The 19,011-nt window shown below is 47.4% G+C and overlaps 1 protein-coding gene across 1 annotated transcript in view; it reads right to left on the bottom strand.

Annotated features, from left to right (window-relative positions):
- Window positions 1–19,011, bottom strand: part of CMTM4 (CKLF like MARVEL transmembrane domain containing 4) — a 27,108-nt gene extending 8,097 nt beyond the window's left edge. The window contains exons 1-3 of the mRNA XM_083165108.1: window positions 18,496–19,011; window positions 5,221–5,397; window positions 466–564 (exon numbers count right to left, since the gene is read on the bottom strand). Coding sequence (XP_083021234.1) covers window positions 466–564; window positions 5,221–5,397; window positions 18,496–18,681 — 462 coding nt within the window. The 5' untranslated portion in view covers window positions 18,682–19,011. The remainder of the gene's footprint in view (window positions 1–465; window positions 565–5,220; window positions 5,398–18,495) is intronic.

The following is a 19,011-nucleotide window of genomic DNA, read 5'->3' as shown; positions in this document are numbered from 1 at the left end:
AAGGTGCCGCTAAACCCTTGTGGTGCTATGAAGTATATGAATAAAATATTTATTTTAAATGTCACGCTCATTACTGTAAGTAGCCACTAGATGGCAGCAGAGATTACACTATGCAACACATTAGAACGCAGCCCTTATACCGGAAATCTCACTGCGGCTGTTGCCAAGTAACAGAACACTTCCAGAGTCTGATTAACTCTTTAAGCACTAAATTTTTCAGCTTTAAGTCGCATTGCTTGGCATGAGAAATCCACTTTAATACCTAGATAGCATGCTGGGATAAAACAGTAGCAGATCATGATGGGTGCTATGGTTTGGGAAAAGATGTCTGATCTGCATATTCTACTTTCAAAAGGCAAAGAACAACAAAGTGGTCAGGATTGGTCAGAAAACTACACAAGATGGGTTAAACACACATTCCACTTTCTCTTTTTATTGGAAAAAATGCAAAAAAGCGTTTCTTACCGCTGCAGAAATTTCCGCCCCAGATTGGTGGTTCAGGGAGGCCAAAATTACAGAGGCAATGAAGAAAAACAAAGCGCTCAGCCCAGTATTCACCAGATCCTAAAAACACAAGCACATGACAGTGATCATCACATTTATCCAGTGCAGAACGTTTATTGACCAAGCCTCAAATTTGAGAGCTCCCCATTCACGTGGCAGCACTGGGATAGAACGACCACAGGCTGGAAGTGTAGTCAGACAGCAATAACCTTGAAATACATTTGTACCTTTCACTAGGTCACCCACAGTGGCAGCATGCACTCTGAACCTCTGCATAATTACACGGTCTACAATTGTGCATGCCTTCTTATAATACAGCAGCATCCAGAACTACTAGCACTTGCCCATGTGACCTGGTAGGTGTGAGCTTTGGTTTAGAAGATACTGCTTGGACAGTCTTCCTGTGATGTCATCCTGCTTAGTTCCATCTCTCAGGGTACTATACATGACCTCATTCTGAGCCATCAGCTGTAGGGACGCCAATACAAGCAGGCATTCTGGTGATGTCATCACAGATGTAGAATCATCCCATTGGAAAGGAGGACATCCAATAGGAGGATTCAATATATGACGGATTACGTCTACACACCATGCAATCTGTTCCTCCGATCTTATAGTCTGTACCCAGCTCAAGGGTAATGCCATGGTCTATGGGACCAGCTACAAGTAAATTGCAGCGTACATTATATTTTGTGACAAAATCACACCCACTGACTGGCGTGAGGGTGATTACAAACAGCTATTATCAATTTGGAGGAGATGGGTCTGCTTTGAATAATGCCATTTCTATTACTAAACTTAAGTTACCAAAAAAAAAAAAAAAACTTTACTTGGATGCATTGTAAGTCAATACACTGGGCCTGGAGATGGGATCCATACAGACAAGACTGCAAGGGACGCACAGGGACAGAAGTGGGATTCGGACCATGTCTCACCTTTATTAATGTCTATTGTGGAATGAAGCAGACTATGCAGCGAGAACAGGAGGCAGAGTGGAAAGGAGACTATTGCACAACGGGAGCAGTTTCACACGTCATTAAATTCCCCACAAGCGAAGTCCAGCAGTTTACTGTAAGCTCCTATGTAACGTTATCTGAAGGGAAGGCCCCCAGAGCAAGGAGACAGATGTCTTCTATTACACTCATTAATAAACAGGGACTATAAACTCCAGCAGGACAACAGCAAACCCAGGGACGGTATTTACAGGGTGCACAGGTCAAATGGCAGTATTACTGCACGCACATGTCCACATATTATACAGAAGAAGGGTACATCGATGCATGGGGTGATTTAAAGGGTGCAGAGTGAAAGGAAAGGATAGATTAGGGCTAATGTGTATGTTTAAAGAATGCCTCAATACACCCATCAGCGACAGGAATGTTATTCTCCGCAGAAGCACCTAAAAACAGAAAATATCAAAAAGGCGTGCATCCCCCAAGCGGACGGGTGACATTGGGCAGCACTAGTGATGTCACAGCAGCTCAAGAGCAACACCAGGTAAAGCAAGGACCTTGTACAGTGCCCTCCCTTTAAATACAGCATTCCCAAGTCTGGAAACAGTCGCCATTACACCAGGCATGTCCAAACTATGGGCCTTGAGCTGTTGTGAAACTACACATCCCAGCATGCCTTGCCATAGTTTTAGCATTCCCTAATGGTAAAACTGTGGCAAGGCATGATGGGACTCGTAGTTTCACAACAGCTGGAGGGCTATAGTTTGGACATGCCTGCATTACACCAAGCATCCTCACAATACAGTGAGCTATGTACTTTAGGAGCGCGCTAACAGGGCTCCAAGGTATTTACACAGAGCATTAAGAGTTCTCAGACTGACGGCACCATCAGTACGGATGCACAGGGAATGCTTGTAAAGCACACACACATTTTTGTACTATCAACATTAAAGTGCATGTAAAACACCCAAGTAGTGTGCCCATGTGCATTACACCATAAGAGATTATATACTGTATGGACGTAGAGTCTGTGTAATCCTGAACAGTGCACGTTGCCTCCATGCTTCATTTATGAAGGACTTGTACAGAGCACGTGTGTGAGCCGGTGAGGTCATATGCAACAGCCCAATCACCAGAACATGGGCCTAAGTCTGTGCTTGTGCAGGGGTGCGAGGTTCGTGCCAGCGTGTAAGGCGACCAGCATCTGTAGGAGGGGGTATGGGTCATAGGGACGACAAGAAGGTCAACATGCATCAAGGTTGACATGTCTGGAGGTAGAATGGGCCATTAGGTCGACATAGGGTTTTTCACATTTATCCCAAATGTCATCATGGACATTAAAATAGTGCACCACGCCCCCTCACCATGCTTTGGTGGAAAAAAAAAAAGTGAAAAACCCCATGTCGACCTTTTGACTGTTGACCTAATGACCCTGTTGCCCTAACCCCATGTCGACCTTCAGACATGTCAACCTTGACGCATGTCGACCTAGTGACCGCATACCAGTAGGAGCTGCCGTTATGTAAGGGATGAGACGCTACACCCATCTTTATAGTTACTGATCCTGCACAGCCCCAATTGCTACCTATCGGGGCTGCAGGAACCTGACTAGATCGGCAGATGAAATGAGGGGGAAAAAAAACAAAACGTTACTGAATAGAACCGATTCATAAAGGTCTCCAAGGGGCCGCGTGCAAGCAGAAGTGGCACATACCATGTGATTGCTACACCAGAATTTCCTCAAAAGCAGACATCACAGGCCCATGTGACCGATAATCTGAGCGCACGGTAATCCCCCTGGGATGTGTAGCAGAACACTGAACACTGCGGGGTTACATACACACTATAGGACACAGCAATGCTTTGCCAAGGGTTGTTACTGATTGCACCACTTCCATGGTACAGTGACTGCACTTCTGTCCTATGGTCCCAGCATTCAATCTATAATGAATTCATGTTACATACATCTATGGTACATATGCAGAACATACACACAAGACACTGCAAACCATCCAACCCCGCATTCCTTATTTCCAGCAGAGATTACAAACAGCCGCCTCACGATGGATTCTTCCTCTAATCGGACGCAGAGTGTACACGGGGCTTGTGCATAATGTTCTCCCGCTGCTCCGCTCTGTCCCACCTTACATTGGTTCCCTGTATTCTATGTAACCACTTCTGCTAACACAAAAGTCTATTAGCCAAGCTTCACCAACATAGAGCTCTGATCTCCTCTCAAAGTATCCCCCAGATCAACCAATCCTGCTGTGGTTAAAGGACTTCTCAAGCTGTGACAGATGGCCCCGGGAGTGGCGAACTGGGAACATGTCATGAGCGCGTGCACGCACACACACATATAAACACCCCTCTGGTCAGCCACACCCCTTTTCTGGGAGAACTAGAAGCCATTTTACCCATTTAGCTCCACCCTACAGTACCCACCCAATATATCGATGTAGCCACAATTCAGCCACTCGTGCTCATTCGTGGTGCCAAAATAGTCACGCTGCAACATCGACGCTCAGTGCATTACTATGAGCAAATTGACACACATGGCAATGGGATCACGCCAATCACCATGAAAGTTACACGTTAATCGGCACAGCAACGATGAGTCTACATCTGTAGATGTGTAGTTTTCCCTCTAAGCTTCTATTGTAGGGTGCTGCACCCTGCCCATTTTTAAAACCTCAAAATGCAACCTGCCTATTTTCTGTGTGGCACTGTGCGCCCTTACGCTGCCCCCTACCGCGCTGACATGCCGCTGAGAACTTTCGTGTATGCCATCATGTGTGATGAGTATTACGGTGTATGCCATGACGTGTAATGGGTATGCTGGTGTGTGGTATAATGTGCAAGAGGCATTGCAGTGTGTGCTACAATGTGTAAATGTCATGAAGACAGAATATGTAATGGGCATAACAGAGTATGACAATGTTTAACAGGTGTAACGGGTGTTTTTTGTTTCAAGTGTAAATCCCTAATATATAATAAAATGCCCTTCCCGGTGGTCAACGCCCTGCCCTAAAAAAATCCTAGAGTGAAGACTATGTTCTCTTTCTGCGCTCACGCATCCCGCCGACCTCAGGCCAACGTCGCAGCTGTAAGACCGATAGGAGTAAATTTGTATCATCACTCTAAGCTGGCAGCTTCTAGACATTTTGTAACATACGAGAAGCCCTCCATAGATCCAGACCACCCCACTGACCCTAGGAAGTAACAACGGTCTAACCTCTAAACTAAATTTATGCCCGTTTCTTTTGAGATTCTCATACTGTGCGAAGGCAGCAACAGGCGACGAGTCTGAGCATCACAGCTAAAAAGCTTAATTCTAGGTACTGTGGACACTCCACCTGCAGAACCAGGTAAAGAGTCGGGCTGTAAGGAATCAGGAGCTGCTCCAAGTGCTTTTTAGATTAGGATCTCTGTAAACCAACCGTGGCTGGCTGTGTAATTCTCCTGCTGGGAGACCCAGGTAGAGGGCACTGCAGTGGTCAATGTGCGAGACTAGAATTGCATGACTATGGAGGCTATGAATTAAATTGGCACAGCCCCCAAATGACAGCACATTACAGATTACATTGGCAATGTTACCGTTACACATCTGTATAAGAATGCCAGGACAACGCAAGAAGTAGGTCATGCAATTGTAGTAAAAGTGACGAAGACTACAGCAATAGTGGGGGAGTAAAAAAAAAAAGAAAAAAGGGGGGGCTGTATTGCATGATGTTCCACACAGTGGACGGGATACTCAGGCACTCACCGTCAGGATCCAGTTGATGTGAGGGACTCGTTCATGCAGGGACAGGCTGAACATGAGCAGTAAGACGCCGGTCACCACAAAGGCGCTGCAGCTGACAAACTCGAAGAAATACAGGCCCTCACAGGGCGAGCACTCCATGATCGTCTCAATGCAGATAAAGGCCAGCAGCGCCAGGACCTGTGTCAGATAAAACAAAATATATGGCGGTTATTGAGGACTTGTAACAGAATGGAGTGTTACAGAGAACAGACAAGTGGCGTTTGTATCTTATAGTCCACAGGTTCTCAGGACTGGGATGTGTAGTTTTACAACGGCTGGGAGGCCGCAGGTTGGACAGAACGGCTTTAGAATAAGTAAACGCTCCTCCTGTAACTTTCATAGTCCAAATATACGATTCTCATACAGGTGAAAGTACCAGAGTGCACGGTGCCCCTACCTTACACCCGCTAAGGTAACACCACAGCATCAGCCCTTTGTTTGCCTTCAAAACATAGAGGGCAATTCAGTCCTGCTTACTGGGCTGCATATATTTATGTTGCCTAGCCAGCAGTAAACGCCGCCCTGCGGAACACACATATCCCCCTCCCCGAAACCCTGTGGTTCCATGTGAGCGTATGTGTACCCTTACACATCTGCTCAGAGGAGAAATCATTCAATGGTCGCTCACCAGGGAACGTTATTTCCTCTGTCCGCTCTGGAAAGAGAGACTGGACTTACGGGTGCCGACATCATCCACCTGCCCTGAGCAGGCAGGGGCACGCCTGTGTTAGGACAGGCACGCCCAGAGTTTCTATCGGTCCGCCCATGAACTGCTGGACGGGCCCATCGGAACACCCCCTGCCTGTCACTCAGGCCCAGGCGAATGAGCAGACCCCCTCCATCTTATAAGGAATGGGATCATAGGACAGACAAGCATTAGGTCGACACCACAGGGTTGACACGGGGTTAGGTCCACAGGATCATTAGGTCGACATGAGGAAGGTCAACAGTTAAAAAGGTCAATATTGGGTTTTTCACTTTTTTCCCCACAAATCGACATGGACACAAATGTAGAACCGTGTCCGCTCGCAATGCTTCGGGCACGGTGACTCGCTATGCTCGGCAAACTATTCTTTTCTCCCACCACGCCCCCAGGGGATGGTAGGGCATGAAATACCACCAGTCGGCTCAAAAACAATGAGAAACCCATGTTGACCCAAGACCCTGTCGACCTAACCCCATGTCGACCTAATGGTATCGACTTGATGCTTGTCCGTCTAGAGACTGTATCCCTCTTACATAGCGCACACATATTCCGCAGCGCTGTACAGAGAATATTTGAACATCAGTCCCTGCCCAGTGGAGCTTACAATCTATATTCTCTACCACATGTACACGCAGACATTGTAGGGTTAATTTTGTTGGGAGCCAATTAGCCTACCAGTATATTTTTGGATTGTGAGAGGAAACCGGAGTACCCGGAGGAAACCCATGCAAACACAGGGAGCATATACAAATTCTGCACAGAGTTAGGGCCATGATGGGAATCGAACCCCTGACCTCAGTGCTGAGAGGCAGTAACGCTAACCATTAAGGTCCATACACACTGGGCGACTATGCCCAGCGTGTATGGACAGCGATGATGAGAATCATCGCTGCGGGGAAAGCCGCTCAGTGCATACACACTGCCCGGCGCCGACGGAGGACGGTGTTGCATAGCGCAGCGCTAGGCAAAGCCGTCCTGAAAGCCGCTCATCTGCTGGTATAACCAGCAGACGAACGGCTTTCCCGGCGATGTTGCGGGAGCGCGCAGCAGCGCTCATCGCCGGGCCATACACACTGGGCGGCTTTGAGCTGAAAGCCGCTCAAACCTCCTGTTTTGAGCAACTTTCAGCTCAAAGTTGCCCAGTGTGTATGGGCCTTTACACCGTCCGTACTGCCCCAATACAAATTTGGACCTGTACGAACAGTCCTGAATAGGCCCCATAGTATCCCTGTAAGATCTGTCCCTGAAGGAGTCGCCATCACAAAGAATTAAGGCTCCCAGACAAAGGAAGCGAGAAGATGAAGTTTCCCTTTTACAGTGTCAAAACAATACATCACAGTGAGTGGCCAGACGCCCACTCAGCATCCACAGGCACCTCTAGTAACCTGGGAGCGCTCAGACATACACATTAACATGACATCACAGACAGAATCCCTTTGTACAATGGGCTGACAGATTTATACACGACAAGGAAACAGGGACTTCAAGGCAATGACTTCCAAACTAGGATGCATTGGAGTCAGCCAGACGATTTATAGCAGCGTTTCATGTTACAGATGGGACAGATGTATTACATTCTATGGCTGGAAGGACTCGGATGTACAGGGGACACGTGGCTGTGCGGTTACCGTGGAAGCAGAAAATGTGGAACCCTACACTGACAAAGTATTGGGCATACACCATCCAGAAAAGTAAGCTCAGATTCGTAAAAAAAAAAAATAAAAAATAAAAAATATAATATATATATATATATATATATATATATATATATATATATATATATATATATATATATATATATATATATATATATATATATATATATATATATAAAAAAAATATATGACAGATTTTAGAATCTCATTGGCATTGGAGGGAGAGGGTTTTCGCTCAGTCCGACTTCAACTCGGCAGTCGATGTTCCGGCTGTCAAGTGTCAAAGTGGATGCGTTGGCGAAAAGAACACCTATCAGAGTCACCTATCAGCACAAACCATGAAATAGCTCCTGTCACTTTAGTCGGCTGCTGGGGGCATCCAAAAACGGAATTCCCTTCTCACGGTCAATTTTCTATCACAGCCTGTAAGATAACAGTGAGAAGCTGACTAGTTGCTACGGGCAACTTCTCCCCTCTCTCGACAAGACTTGAAAACCACGCTCTTAGTTACTACGTGTACACCATCATTTAGATAATCTGCCCACAATGGAGGCACACGGACTGAACCAATGACAACACTGATTAATATTCAGTGGGACTCAGCACCTCATGTATTAGCAATCGGCTACAGTCTCACAAAGGTTACTTCAGTGCACAAAATGGCTGCCTCCAACACAACTACCAACATCATCATGTGTACAGAGATACTTTAATCTATGCGATTTAATGATTTCAAAATGGCGCCACAGATGTATTCTCAGCACAATATTATTAATAAATAAAATGGTCTGCTGAATTATTTGAGCCACACATAACCCAACGCCACCTCTTTCTTCATGGTGGTCAGGGATATAAAGACCCAAGTCATGTACAGTAGCTGGAGACCACAGGTGAAGGATCTAGGCCCAAAGACATCCTCTGCCCACTACTACTGGGAAGGTAGGATATGGGTAGCCATGGCAATTTGTAAATTTAAATGATTGCAAAATATAATACTACAATAGCTACACTTCAAACGTTACTACAATAGCTACACTTCAAACGTTCCTAGGCACAGAGTGGGCAGCCATTTTATGGGCAGTACACATTCACAGCAGCGAAGCCAATCAGCTCACTGGGTACTAGCCCATACAATAGTGGCTCAGAGATGCCCTGAGTAAGTAAAATGGCCGCTTCCTGTGTGAGCTGGCGGCAGATGCAATTTGAGGACGAAGCTGAGAAAAGCACATCTTCTGGAAACTGGATGTCACATGTGCGGCCTACCCACAAATGTATTTATAGCTGCAATAAACATTCCCAGCGTAAGCATCAAACACGGGACAAAATTGCACATATGCCTCACGTGGCGTCCGGCATAAACATGCTGACACTTCATACTGGCTGCAGCTGAGAGGAGGGCGCCCAAGAAGCTCTGCGGGACAGGGCCTGCTCAGACTAGGGGCAGCTGCAAACCTCAGACAGCGCTGCATTTTACACAGGGCCTGATTCAGGCCTGCTGACTAGGCAGTGTATAGACGCTGCCTAGCTAGCAGGTAAACGCTGCCCTGCAGAATGTACCCCCTGCCGCTCAAATCCCCAATTAGATGTGTACATTTACATAGGTGACCATCAAATAATTTCTCCAGCCTTCGAAATAGGTGGTGGACACTTGCATCATGTGACAGCAGCTGCCCGCCCCCAAGATGCATGGGGCACACCTGCATGCCCAGCTTTTTCATGGACGCGCCCATCGTTTGTGGGCATGCCAGAAAAACGCTGCGCTGTCCCCTGAATCTGCCCCCCTCCCGCCCACCATTGAGCGAAGGCGCTCACTCCCAGGGCTTGCCGAAGTGCAGAGCCTCACCATCGGGACCCGGGGGGGGGGCGCGCAATTCGGACATGAGCAATCAAGTATGAATAGCCCCCTTCAGTGTTAACTTAGGAAGGCCTGAGTAAAGGAGTAATTAAAGGAGTAATACATGTATGTAACCAACAGAATAAGGGTAGCGATAAGACGTATAGGTGTGTAAATATGGAGGTAAGAGCGGAAGACGTAATTATCCCCCCGCCCTTTATAGACTGTCTATACACAAGCCAGACAGGATCACAATGATCGCTCTTAGGAAATCACTCTTCAACTAGTCCCTGTGGATCTCTAACAATTACTGCGGTCATGTCAGGAGATGTCTGAGAACCCACAGCGCTGAGCGCTCTCCCAGGTGGATCACTATCTGGTCTCTGTGGTTTTCCTTCACTCCAGTCCCTTACATTAACCCCTTTCTTTCCAAACTTATATGAATCACAGCACCTAATACCCTGGTTTTTGGAATCGAATGCGACCCGGTAATTACTTTACAACGGCATTCTCCCGGCAATATGCCGAGTGGGCGACGTCAGGCCCTGAGCCAGCGCTTGGGCCCTGAGCTGGCGCATCTCCAAGCGCTGGGAAACCTGCCAGCCGGAGATATGCTGGGGGCAAGCCCGGCACCCGGGAAAGCTGCAGGTCTGCCCCCAGCCTCCATCCATGGAGGTGAATGGATGCCGCACACAGGCATCCATTCACCGACTCTGATACGGCCTGCATAGTACCACAGCCAGCAGCGTCGGCTGTACATGGCTGCTGCAGTCCAGAGGTATTGGCTCCCTTATAGGTGGAAATGGGTCCCCGGGTCGGAAGACCCGGGTTACCCATTTACACGGCCCCCAAGCTGGGGAACCAATGAGCTATACCAGAGGTTCTCAAACTCGGTCCTCAGGACCCCACACAGTTCATGTTTTTCCAGGTCATCTGCAAATTCGTAAATGAGAGCCAGTGATGCACCGGGTGGCCTGGTAAACATGGCCAGTGTTGTAACAGGAGGAGAGGGTTTGGGAAGCACCGAACTATGCCAGATCACTGTCCCTCGGGTGCCTGGAAAACCTAGGACTGCGATTGTTCTGTGCTGGGTCCTTATTTGGACTACATATCCCCTCAGCATAGACTTTTGCACCAGCATAAAATGACTGTAAAGTTCCAAAGCCGTTTAGCGCTGTGGTCGCAAATTTTAAATAAAAGCTGAGATGGTTTTAGCACCTTTCCAAAAGCAACAGGAGCTAGAGGCCTTTATACTTTCTACAGGAGTATTTGTACTGCAGTATGTGTCTTTTCCAGTGAGTATTAGCTTTATTTAGCGTTAAAGGGCAGTACCACTCGCTCCTGCATCACATAGACTAAGATAGAGACTTAACGCAACATGGTAGAACTCCCATTAGTAAGGCCTCAACATTCTTATGAACTAAATCAGGGGTGTCAAACACAAGGCCCGCGGGCCAAATCAGGCCCGCTAGACCTCTTCATGTGGCCCGCGCTGCCGCCGCCAGCCTTCACCTTTTATTCTTGTTTTTTTTTGTTTTTTTTAAACAAGAAAGCCGCCTCTTCAGCGCATGCGCGGCAGCCTACAAGCCAGAGAACGTCTGCCCTCTAGCGCAGTGCCGCCGGTCGTCAACCCCTCCTCCGCTCCCACCTGCTGTATAGGAGCCAGAGAGAGGAAAGAGCAGGTCTGTCATGGTGCTGCTGCTGTGCGCTCCAGGTCACTTCTGCTGAGTGTGCAATGCACAGTGACCGGGAGCACGCTGCCCCCCACTCCTGGATAGATTGTGCGAGGAGCGCTACTCACAGGAGGGAGGGGGAAATGCACCTGTGTGAGAGCGCAGCTGTGTCCTTGGTGGTGGAGCAGCTCAGACTGGAGTGGGCGCATCAGAGCGGGTAAGTGTCAAACTCTCTGCCTATGTGTGTGTGCACTGGCACATTGCAGCCCATCATTAATTGCTGTGTCCCATGATAATAATCAGGACATATGCCCTAAGACTGAGTGCTGCCCCCCTGTGCAGGCAGCGTGTGCCCTAATGCACTGCAGTTCACAGCAATAGCAGGAGGGAAATGCTACTGCTGAGTATACAATAATTGAATGCAGTGACAATAATTTATGATAATAGAGAGTGGACACATAGTCCTACAGATACAACCGGCCCAAACTGGTGATGCGGCCCCCGAGGAATTTGAGTTTGACACCCCTGAACTAAATTGTAAAGCATTTCTGAAATTTCTGAAATAGCAAATCCTGGAACCTCATATTGCAACAGCATTCAGATAAACATATAGCAGTATTCCATTGTTAGATCACTCTCAACCTCCCATTTGAAGCATCGAGAGGGGGGGGGGGGGGGGGGGGTTTGCTTAAGAGCAGTCACCAAATGAAAGTTTATCAAGGCCAATCCAGGAGCGGGGGGGGGGGGGGGGGGGGGGGGGGGGGGGTACAGTATATGTGCCGTTGCTTAATTTATACAAAGTAGTAGTGATAGATTCGAGCTCTGAATTAAAGTATTCTAGACTCAAATTAGGGGGGGGGGGGGGAAAGGGTTTTTTTTAGATGCTTATAGTTCCACGCTGCCAAAATTCTGGGAACAGCAGTAGTTTCTATAACTGTCCTCCAGTATATATAGACTAGCCGCAGATGGACAGACAAAGTCTGTTCACAAGGAAACAAGTGTGAAGGTTATGATAACATAATTACAGGTTTCCTTCCTACACTGATAATAACATATGCTGTATATGGTAATAGCTTTATCTAGCAAAGATGTTTAGAACCCGGCTCCTCAGATACACACATAGGGGCGTATGCAGATGGGAGCCAATAAGGACTCATTTGCACCTGGAACAAACACTGTTGCAATGGAAGGGGCGCTAAAACCTTTTATTTTGTGCAATTAGAGTTCTGAGCGATGCTACATTGCTGAGCGAGTGTTCTCCCTGAGAGCACTGGCCCCGTCTCCGATTAACTAGATTTATCCAGCATGCCGGATATTAATTCTCGGGGCCGTGCAGTGTTCTGCCCCTACACAGTGCGACGTAGGGGCATTTTCTGAGCGATGTCATTAATTAATATGGCCTCACATTGCTACGTGTGTAGGCCCCATTGGATATGCTTTGTGCATCCGCTCAACCAAACTGCTTAACAGGGATTTTGGAAAAATAACTTTTTGGGACCATTATATCAAAGTTAGGTTTGGGCTTGGAGGCACACATTAGAATATTCCAAACCCGCATACACAAAAGTGAAGGGGTTAAATACAGAGCCCACCTCTCTTAATACTGATGTACACTTGCCAGCGATGTTGGAAGAGGGTTTACATTTATGAGACCAAAAACAGATTCTCTGGATTTTCAGACTCCAAAGTAAACAAATCTTTTAGGAGGCAAGAAGTATATTCGCTGGCTCCCGGCTGCTCCTGGTCATTCTTACTATAAAATATGTCTGTTCTATCATTCCAGGAGGGGGAACAGATCACGCCGACTCCTGAATCCTATATCATGTCTTGCCCTGACCTACCCTATAATCTAACAGAGAAATTATAGCATTGCGCTGTGTGCAACACTAACAGCGGTATCCTATTATGCATGATGAAACATTGGGTGCAGAGAAGGCCCACTTTTCCCAAATGTATTTATTTTATTGAAATCAGGCTATCTTTTTGGATCAACAAAACAGGCAAAATACCCCTCACCAGCGCTTCAAAAGTATATAAGCAAGAAAAAGATCTCAAGTACTTCCCTCTCTTATTGTATCGGGGGAGTCCTCTCAGTTGTTTAACATGCCATTATATCCATATGTAAAGGATATAATGGCATGTTAAACAACTGAGAGGACTCCCCCGATACAATAAGAGAGGGAAGTACTTGAGATCTTTTTCTTGCTTATATACTTTTGAAGCGCTGGTGAGGGGTATTTTGCCTGTTTTGTTTTTCCTATATATTTGGGGTGAGGAAGAACACCCTCATAAAATACACATCCCAGCTGCCTCTCATTGCGCACTACCTGATCCACTTACCTTTGCATGTTTCATATCTTTTTGGATCGCCCAATAAAAAGAATGGGCTCGTCCCACAGGGAAACCAGTGTGCGCTTTTGACCACAGCTGAAACACAGGGCTGCTTTCGGTGATTTTGCTTCACCTGCCTCAAGCAAGCGAAACAATTTTGAGAACAAAATTGTTCCCAATTCAGACGTGATTGCGGGACAATGTTCAGACAATTAATGTCCGAGCGGGCAACACAGGAAATTCATCGCATACAAGGCCTGATAGAAACGCCTGCTCATTGTCACAGCTCGCAGGGTCAGTATTCAAGCAGTTTCCCCCTTGCTAGGTTTTTGGAAAGAGGGGGAAACGGCGTATGCAGACGCTAAAACCGCAAGGCTCAATGCAGCGGGCTCCCTGCATTAGCCGTGAGCCTCACTGTTTGGGTTAATTTTCGCTGTCCTCCAACAGAGAATTTTTCCAGCACGTTGAATAAAGTGAGTTGCCGGTGCGGGGGGGGGGTTAAACAGCGAGGATCGCTTGTTTTCACCAATCCCCACTGTTAAACCCCCTCGCCAGCAACATTGATTACACCCCAAAGTATCTAAAAGGTGCCCATACACTGTACTATATTCCCATGCGTCTTGAACTAGGTTGCGATTTGTGTGCAATGCGATCGGGTCTAGTGGGAGCGCGCATCGCACAGCAGCCTCCCACCATTAGAGCGGCTTTATCTGACTTTCTAGAACAAATCCTAGGAATTGTGGACTGATGGAGTTGACATGATCCAGGGTTCTTGTCCTTAATACATGTAGACATAATCTGGAAATTCAGCACAAGATTAGTCCACAGTTTGTCAGGAGGAGAAGGAAACCGGGCGCTCGCTCAACGATGGATCCAACAGCACATTCCTCCGCCTGGGCTGCTCTTCCCCTCGTACAACCACAAGCCCATGTATTCCTGGAATGGAGGGTCTGTGCGTCTTCTCCAGCTGCTGCAGCACTTAGGGTGGACTTGTGTCTATGTGCAGGCAGCGACTTCCTGTCACAACCGTGATACACAATGGTCCGGTGGCTATTGCCATGTTCCTCATACTAATTTAATATTCAGAAATAAAATACCACAAAACACCCTCTATTACAGAGGATACCGACTGCTACGCTTACATAAAGCATTCTAGCACAGAAGCAATTGGCAGGAGACATGTTTGTCCCTGGTGTAATTACCTGTTGACCCAGGTCTTGTGGCTGTGTAACGACATGCACTTGTCACACCCGAATTACAATGACTATTTACAGCTTACCTAGTAAACACTAGTCAGGGTAGGATGTGTAGTGTAATGCACCAGTAAATCTATCAGACAAAATAAAAAAGGTACTTGTGAGTTATCCGGGCGTCCGATTTTTAAATCGGGTCGGATCGGGACATTGCATCGCATGCGACCATCGGATGCGATGCAATGACCCGATTTTTCCATAGGAATCAATGTTAAAATGGACTGAGTCCATTTTAACATGGAATTCAATGGGAAAAAGGGGTCCTTTTCATACCCCTACTATCCAAGTGGGCATGGAGTTGGATATAAACCTGTGGCGAGCGTAGCGAGCCACCGAGCCCGAAGCGTGGCGAGCGTAGCGAGCCCCGCGAGGGGACACGGAATACCGTCCGCTCGCCACGCTTCGGGCTCGGTGGCTCGCTACGCTCGCCACAGGTTTATATCCAACTCCATGCCCACTTGGATAGTAGGGGTATGAAAAGGACCCCTTTTTCCCATTGAATTCCATGTTAAAATGGACTCAGTCCATTTTAACATTGATTCCTATGGAAAAATCGGGTCATCGCATCCGATGGTCGCATGCGATGCGATGCGATATCGCATCGCATCTGATTGTATGCCTTAACTTAAGGCATACAATCAAAAAATCGGACGCCCAGATAACTCACAAGTACCATAAAAAATAAAAAGCTTCAAATATTTTACAATGCCCTAAGCTTTAGTGGGTTGAGAAGTATATTTTTATAGCATGGGCGCTTAGAAAATAGCCAAAAATGTCACTGTGTGTATGCCACATAACTCTGCACGTTACATCTGCCCCATCTGCAGCGCAGCATTGTTTTGTCCATTAGAGGGTGAAAAAAGCAGCTTTGTGATCCAGTCCGAGTAACCACAGATATCAATTCCAATACGGCCTTGTGTAACCAACTCAGGGTTCCCAGAAAGCACTTCCATGTGCACAAGCAGCGGCTTATTTTAATTAGTAACACAATGATACTAATGAATGGGTTGACATGCATTGGGTCGACAGGGATTAGGGCTACACCTGAAATAGTTCAATAAGGCCAAGGTCGACAGTTTTTCACATTTTCCGAAGCCCGCACAGTCCCTCTTCCCCACCTGGGTTGTCACTTTCTGCTGTGGTGCTTCTAGCACAGTGCGGCCTGTATTTCAGCACTTATATGCAGACCAAACATGAGCAAGAAGCAGCACAGCAGATAGTGACACCCCAGGCAGGAAGAGGAACTGCACAGGTTTCAGAAGACGCAGGGTGCTAGAATGAACACTAATAAATACTTAAAAAGGAGGACAGAACCCCATTCATTGCATGCTAAAGGTGTTAGTCTATGGGCCCCATTTAACAACAAAACCTATGTCACCATCTACCCATCACTACAGAATTCCACAACCGAAGTCTGTGGCAGGTAGAGAATTTCACACTTAGGGCGGAATTAAATGGTTTAATCACCGGCAGCCATTACCCAACTGAGCTATTCAATCACTGCTACGTTCAGGCACGATCAGCTGCTGGTGCCCACATTTCAGCTGAAATAAGCGGTGGCCCATTTGAGCACTATGATGGGTCTTGTTGCATCCATTACTTTATTTGGTTTTAGCAGAATTCTGCCCTTAGAGAGGTTGCTCCAGTCACCGCCTCATTCATTTCTGCGCAGTGTAATCCTGACTGCAAGAGGGAACCAGTGGCCAAACTACTCTCCAGGCACAACCTCTGAAGCAGAAAGGAATTTGCTCCCAACATAAACTAATTGTTTTCATATTTTGTAACCAGGGAACCACTGGGCTTAATCCGCAGTATATTTATTCATCAGCAGACATGAGCAGGAATTTGTAATTTAGTGGTTGCCTTTTGGCTTATGCACAAAGTGGCAGAAAGAAAAAAAAAAGTTCCTGTCCATTTGTAACTATAGTTATCAAAGGAATATGGTAGAATTAAAGCCTGTTCTGCTTCCTGCGTAAGGTGGTTCTCATATGTAAGCATATGTTTCCTATAAGACCGCTGCATCAGTGAGAAGAGTGGACCAGTGGATAAGTTGCCTGTACCAATCAGCTTTCAGCCCACAATCATTAATAGTCTATAAAAGGATAAGTGACAGCTGATTGGCTGTTTCATCCATCTCCCGCTTCAAGTTATTCTGGGTACACACCTACAATCACCCTGAACTTAAAATATTTCTACTTCAAAACGCTGCTGGCGTTGCTTCCTTATTTGCATTGTATTCAATGGGCTGCAACAATGTGGCAAAAGGTGGTCGGGCATAAACTGATCCAATTTGGCCTCATGACTACGACATGATCCAACAAAATCAGAACTAAGCCATTTTCCTGCACATAAGGTGCATACACACGGGGGCGATTATAGGAAATATCGCTGGAAATATGGTCGCTGAGCGACCATCTTGCTCGGAATGGGAGTGTGCACCGGCGATATATCACCGGGTACGAGCTCCCATTTTCCCCCCCTAATGATCGCTGGTCGCAGGAAGATGCTCCTGCGACCAGCTGATTTCCACTGCCAGGCTCCCCCGGCAGTTTATTTTTCATCAGTGACCATCTCTGATGCAAACGGGATACTGAGCGATATATCGCTGCCGTGTGTACGCACCTTTAGATTTTTGGTTGCTTAATCTGATTAAATATATAAAACAAACATGATCCAATAACCTCATTCCGCCATGTGTGGGGTCACAAGGCAAGGAAAACACAAGGACATACAGCAGACGAAACTGCTGTGCACGGTGCATGAACAGGTTACTCAGGAGGAGATTGCGCGCTACCAGGAAACAATTGTAACTGGATGCAGAATATAAATGCTGCAGCTTAGAGTGCACAGCAAGTCATGATGTAGGACCAGTCTGCTACGATCATCGGTAGGTGTGCCATCGGGTCTGCGTACATATCAGTATTAAGCCCAATGATCTGCGGGTGTGAATGGGTGCAACAAGTATTGGTTGAGAAATATAAGATTTAGGGAGGGTGTTAATAATTGATTATTGGACAAAGCCCAAAAGCCCCCATACACTAAGCTGAGGTATCGCATTCAGCCTCTTATGCAATACCACAGCAACTACCAGCCGGACTCCCCAGTGGCTAGCATTGCATACTATACATCATATGCGGCACTTTTGCATACGATGTATTGTATGCGATCGAAGTCATGGATGCGGGGTACAAGACCTTGTGGCAGCCATGGCGATCTCCGGATCCATTCTGTTGCGCATCAGACCGAAGTAAATCACATTCGATATAACAATTTTGACACAATTTATCGGCCCGATGGTTCAAAATCATGTGAAAAAGGGCGATAGGGTACTGGTGCGTGGGTGCCTTAAATACATGGGACATGCAGACACGGCCGTGGGGAAACCTGTCCAAACAGCCTTCTGCTTGTCATTCAAAGAAGTCCAATTTGGGGTCCAAATCGGGGGACTGAGGTAACACACACAGCGCACCTCAAAAATATTGTACAACACAATCACACACAGTAAAGGAACAGATCTGTATGCAGCATACACTGTAGAGCCACAACAGACTCGTTGGTGGCAGCGACATTGGGCAGACGGCTAAGGGCACCATGCCAATAGGACTATGGCGCCTGTCTCTGGGCACATGCCAGTGTGTATGTTAGCGAATGGGGCAATGACCAGTGAAGGACAAAGCAGGCTGAGCAGAAATGGGCCACACCTGCCCTATACCTACAGCATGCCAATTTCTACAGGGCTTGCCAAGCTGACTGAGTGCAAGCTCTGCAGCCCAGCACTACTCACCACTTGGGTACATTTCAGGATCCCATAGACGGAGCGGATGTATTCCAGGTCACAGCTGATGCCCCTCCAGCCCCGGTTCTGCCTCACAGGCTCCGTAGTGGGCTGGTAAGGGCTGCTGGCCCCGGACACCATAGAGGCTGTGGACGCTTCTGCCTCGAACCCATCCATGTCCTCGGCGGCTCTCATGCCTGGGTCGGGGCCCGGCGCTCAGATCAGCGGTGATGGGGGGCCACAGTCCGCGCGATGCTGCATGGCCCCGGCAGTCGCTGCAAATGCCCGGAGTCGGTGACTTGATGGTCGCTTGTAGCCACTCGGATAAGCCACCCCCTCCCGCCTGCACCTAGCAATCCGCCATCACACCTCTGCTCCGGGAATAATGTGTTAGGGGCCACCACCGCCGCCCTGGGCCCCGGTGCTGTGTGCACACTCTCACACACAGCGCGCTCCGGTCCGGTGTGTGCTGCTACTGCGTCTCTCCCTCCGCACCAATCGCGCCGCCGCCTCTTTGTGACTTCA

Source organism: Crinia signifera, chromosome 11, assembly GCF_055691185.1.
Source record: "Crinia signifera chromosome 11, ASM5569118v1, whole genome shotgun sequence".
NCBI lineage: Eukaryota > Metazoa > Chordata > Amphibia > Anura > Myobatrachidae > Crinia > Crinia signifera.
This window is presented reverse-complemented; position numbering and strand designations above follow the sequence as displayed.